This window comes from Mizuhopecten yessoensis, unplaced genomic scaffold (genome assembly GCF_002113885.1).
Source record: "Mizuhopecten yessoensis strain PY_sf001 unplaced genomic scaffold, ASM211388v2 scaffold2411, whole genome shotgun sequence".
Taxonomy (NCBI): domain Eukaryota; kingdom Metazoa; phylum Mollusca; class Bivalvia; order Pectinida; family Pectinidae; genus Mizuhopecten; species Mizuhopecten yessoensis.
Window position 1 is genome coordinate 521,676 of NW_018404533.1, and position 4,477 is coordinate 526,152.

Consider the following 4,477-nt stretch of genomic DNA (forward strand, 5'->3'; position numbering starts at 1 on the left):
ACTGATGTTGGCATAGAGTCACGGTACTGAAGTGAGCATAGAATCACGGTACTGGTGTTGGCATAGAGTCATGGTACTGATGTTGGCATAGAGGCATGGTACTGATGTTGGCATAGAGTCATGGTACTGATGTCGGCATAGAGTCATGGTACTGATGTTGGCATAGAGTCATGGTACTGGTGTTGGCATAGAGTGATGGTATTGATGTTGGCATAGTGTCACGGTACTGATGTTGGTATAGATTGATGGTACTGATGTTGGTATAGAGTGATGGTACTGATGTTGGCATATAGTCATTGAACTCATGTTGGCATATAGTCAATGTACTTATGTTGGCATAAAGTCATGTTACTGCTGTTGGCATAGAGTCACGGTACTGATGTTGTCATAGAGTTACGGTACCGATGTTGGCATAGAGTTACGGTACTGATGTTGTCATAGAGTGATGGTACTGATGTTGTCATAGAGTGATGGTACTGATGTTGGCATAGAGTCATGGTACCGATGTTGGCATAGAGTGATGGTACTGATGTTGGCATAGAGTCATGGTACTGATGCTGGTTGTGAACGGGGAGAAGTGGGGCTAATAGTTAAGAAACGGATTACCGCTCTCGTCATAAACAGAAAACTTAATATAGCACGTGGTCATTTCACAGGTATTTTAGGTGGTCACCCCTGGCAAAGGCATAGGTTATTCTCCTAATAAAGAACGGTAGGTTCACAGCAATATAAACTGTATATTTTCTTGTCTGCAGGCCTCGTGATGCGCCTTCCGATCTGGGACGCGCCTGAAGAAAATGACTTGTATAACGACAGAGATTACTGGGATATCTCGGAGCATGGCTTCCCTTCCGACCCGACGGGTTTACAAGCAACCTCCTCCAACTCCACCGGGTAGGTAGAGAAACACTTCCCCACAAATCGCGAGTAGTCATAGCAACACACTCTCTTAAATCATCGATTAGGTACATGTAAAGCATTTCTTCTCGTTATTGCATATTTGCTACATAAAGACAACGAATAATGTTTCAGGAACTATATTTATTTAAGACAGTGGAATATTTGTTGTTTTCTAGGAATAATTAAGGGCCACAGATTCATCATTTCGTTGCGGTACTATCATCCTCGATATCCAGGGATCACGCTAACTTACTCTCTCTGCACCCCTGGAATATGTCATAGCAAAATTGAGGGTTCAGTGTGTGCCACCTTGTTGTTGAGACGAGAAGACTAGTTCGATCCTTTGATGTACATGTAAAGAATCTCGCGATCGCGTAACGGTAAACATTGTTTAACTTTGAAGTCGGGTGTCGCCCCTTTGTAATCTTCAAAGCACTGGTATCATCCTAGCGATTGGTCATGTTTACCTGAGACCAATCAAACAGCTGTCTTTGTGCCTTCAATTTTGCTATGACATATATCAGGGGTGCAGAGAGCGTACGTGAGCGTAACACCTGAATATCGAGGATGCGGTACTATCTACGTCACTAGTATCGGCAGCATGTTCGAATCGTGTCTTGCTACATAAATGATAATTGAGGACAACGAATTACGTTTTATCATCTTTTGGGATAACTACGGGCCGCAGATTCTTTTCCTCGTGGTAGTCTCTACAACCATTCATATCGACAGTGTGTTCCGTTCATGTCTTGCTACATAAATGATAAATGAGGACAACGAATTTCGTTTTGTCATCTCTGTTCATTGAAGAATTGTGGAATATTTGTTGACTTTTAGGGATAAGTAAGGGCCGCAGATTCTTTTCTTTGTGGTACTATCTACGTCACTAGTATCGACAGCATGTTCGCTTCGTGTCTTGCTACATAAATGATAATTGAGGACAACGAATTACGTTTTATCATCTCTGTTAATTGAAGAATTGTGAAATATTTGTTGACTTTTAGGGGTAACTAAGGGCCGCATAAAATCACACTTTATGGAAATATATGTTATCTATTTTAGAGGACTGCTGAGGAGTGCTGATAACGCTGGGTATGATGGAATTTAACAACCTGAGACCAATCGACGATTGGATGTTATTAAACACAAATGTATATGCTAGCTGCGCGTCACATGAAGACATTCCATTAACTCAACGAGCAGAAATGTTTACGCAGAGATTTACGCAGAGATTTACGCAGATAAATGTTTACGCAGATAAATGTTTTTTAAATATTGGAAATGATTGTACATATACTTGTATTCCATCACATTACAATATATATTTAAGCGCAAGAGTGATTCATTTAAGGATTGGTTGTCATATTTTTGACGTTTATTGGCGTGTAAACTACGTCGGGCTTGCGATATATGGAATGGTGCGCGTTAGCCCACCATGTTAAATATATCGCAAGCCCGATGTAGTTTACACACCAATAAACGTCAAAAATATGACAACCAATCCTTATATTTATATTCCAAACCCACAATATTAGTTGTGCAATGTTGCGAGTATTGTTAATTGCTGTTTTAAAACTCTTATACACACCGGCTGGGGCAGCGGGAAATTGTTCGGAACAGCCGGGTAGTTTCGCATTCCACAGTCGTTGTCAAGGGCAACCAGGCCAACAAAACAATAATCAAGAAAGTTCCACAGTAAACACATCAATTTAATAATTTAAATGCATATATGTCAATTACCAATTTGTATGCTAACATGTGACCATTTTAATATATGTTGTGGTCATTTAGCGATTTAACTGTCATACAATAACATTTTAAGACACAACACAGCGGAACATCGCCACTTGGCGGTACACTGACCTAATCCCCGTTGTAGTTCATTGGAAAATATGTTACAACGGGACCAGTAGAGTTATCTAGGCACTATGCAGTGCAAATGTAAATATATACATTTGAACGTTTAATCACCTTGCAAATCAGTGTGTATTGTGGAAGATTGGTATTTCAAATTTGGCAAAACACTCGGCAGAGCCTCGGGTTTTACCAAATTTGAAAATCCCTCGGGTGGAATTTCCGTATCCTACACCCTTGGGCACGAAAGAGTCTTATATTCCTGCTTCCTGAGAAGACGGTAAGATTTAGGTATACTTCCCGTAAATACTGGCGAGTCATGGGGTGGTTTCAATCGCTATTATTCATATTTATGGATACTTTACATTAATTCAGATTGGATAGTTGTTTTGCATGGTAAAAACTGCAATAGATTAAAGTTCGATTGTAGCCATATTATACATGTTTTTACATTATGGCAAGTTTAAGAATACGGTCGATTGCTATTGTGAAGCGGGCGAAGTCATGCATAATTAATAACGCAACCTAAAGCAAAGTTGCTAAATTCGGCCCATACAAATTAATCGTTTTCCGTGCAGTAACTGACCTACAAGTTGCAGCTTTGTCTGAAAAATTTAACTCATTGATGCAGGCATTGACGACATTGAATTTCCCAGGCTATGTTAAAACACAAATATGATTTGTGCACAATTACGTATGATCAAATTCGGTATGTACATGCATATTGACACATCTTCGACTAAGTATATACAGTTGTAACATATTTTGCTAGGGATGTATATAAAATTTACGGATTTGCTATATAAAGCATATTTACGATATAGTTTAAGTATTGTAGATTTTCCACCATTTATTTTATTTTATCAACAGCATGCTTTGCTATATATTTTATAAAACATTTATAGCTACACATGTGTTTAGTAGATTTTATATATATGTTAGTTAAGATATATAGTACATGTTTATTAAACAATTAAACTTTTTGAGTGTTTTGTTATTTATTTTCCCTTTAAGGACCCATGTCCCGCTGCAGTTAAAGCACTAGAGATTTCTACTGAAATGTTTTGAAGATACAGCATTTTACATCATTTACATTTTACGCATTTGTGTGCATACGCTTCACTGGTCATTTGTAGAAAATTAATTTTTTTATTGGTTGTGTAAGAAGAACTTTTAATAATCCATACTTACCAACCTAAAGAAAATGTTTAGAGCAAATGCGTATTAAGAATCCGCCAAACAATGCCAAAAACTAACTAAGTACAGGAAAATGTTCTTTTTTCCACCAGTATTATCCACTGATAAATCTTTTTCAGAAAAGAATACCATACCTTTCGGGACTTTATGAGAAATAAAAAACATGAAATGAACAAAAGATAATAAAAAAACAGCGTCCGAGTGAGGAAAACATCACTGCGGGACTAGACCTGGATTGAAATCATGAACATCTAACTGCTAAACTAACGCTTTGATTGATTGAACTACACCGGGCATATTCCAGGGGTGTAGAGAGCGAAAGTGAGCGTAACCCCTGGATATCGAGGATGACTACCGGGTCGACGGAATCATCTTTGGCCCAATAGTTATACAGTTATATCCAAACGGTAGTTAAAGGGAGGTAACTGCATATTGAAAAAAAATACACTCCTGTGGGACAGGGATCCTTCATTTCGTTTATAAGTCACGGAAGAAACCAATCGTAATACTGGAATAATTAGTAGAA

The 4,477-nt window shown here is 38.3% G+C and overlaps 1 protein-coding gene across 2 annotated transcripts in view; it reads left to right on the forward strand.

Annotated features, from left to right (window-relative positions):
* Positions 1-2,341, forward strand: part of LOC110445908 (ammonium transporter Rh type A-like) — a 21,784-nt gene extending 19,443 nt beyond the window's left edge. Inside the window, exons 9-10 of one of the 2 annotated variants that reach the window (XM_021490770.1) lie at positions 756-894; positions 1,963-2,341. In XM_021490770.1, the coding sequence (XP_021346445.1) occupies positions 756-894; positions 1,963-2,008 (185 nt within the window). In that variant the 3' untranslated portion in view covers positions 2,009-2,341. Of the gene's footprint in view, positions 1-752; positions 895-1,962 lie in introns of both variants that reach the window. The other variant, XM_021490771.1, reaches the window with a different exon arrangement.
* The last annotated feature ends 2,136 nt before the right edge of the window (positions 2,342-4,477 follow it).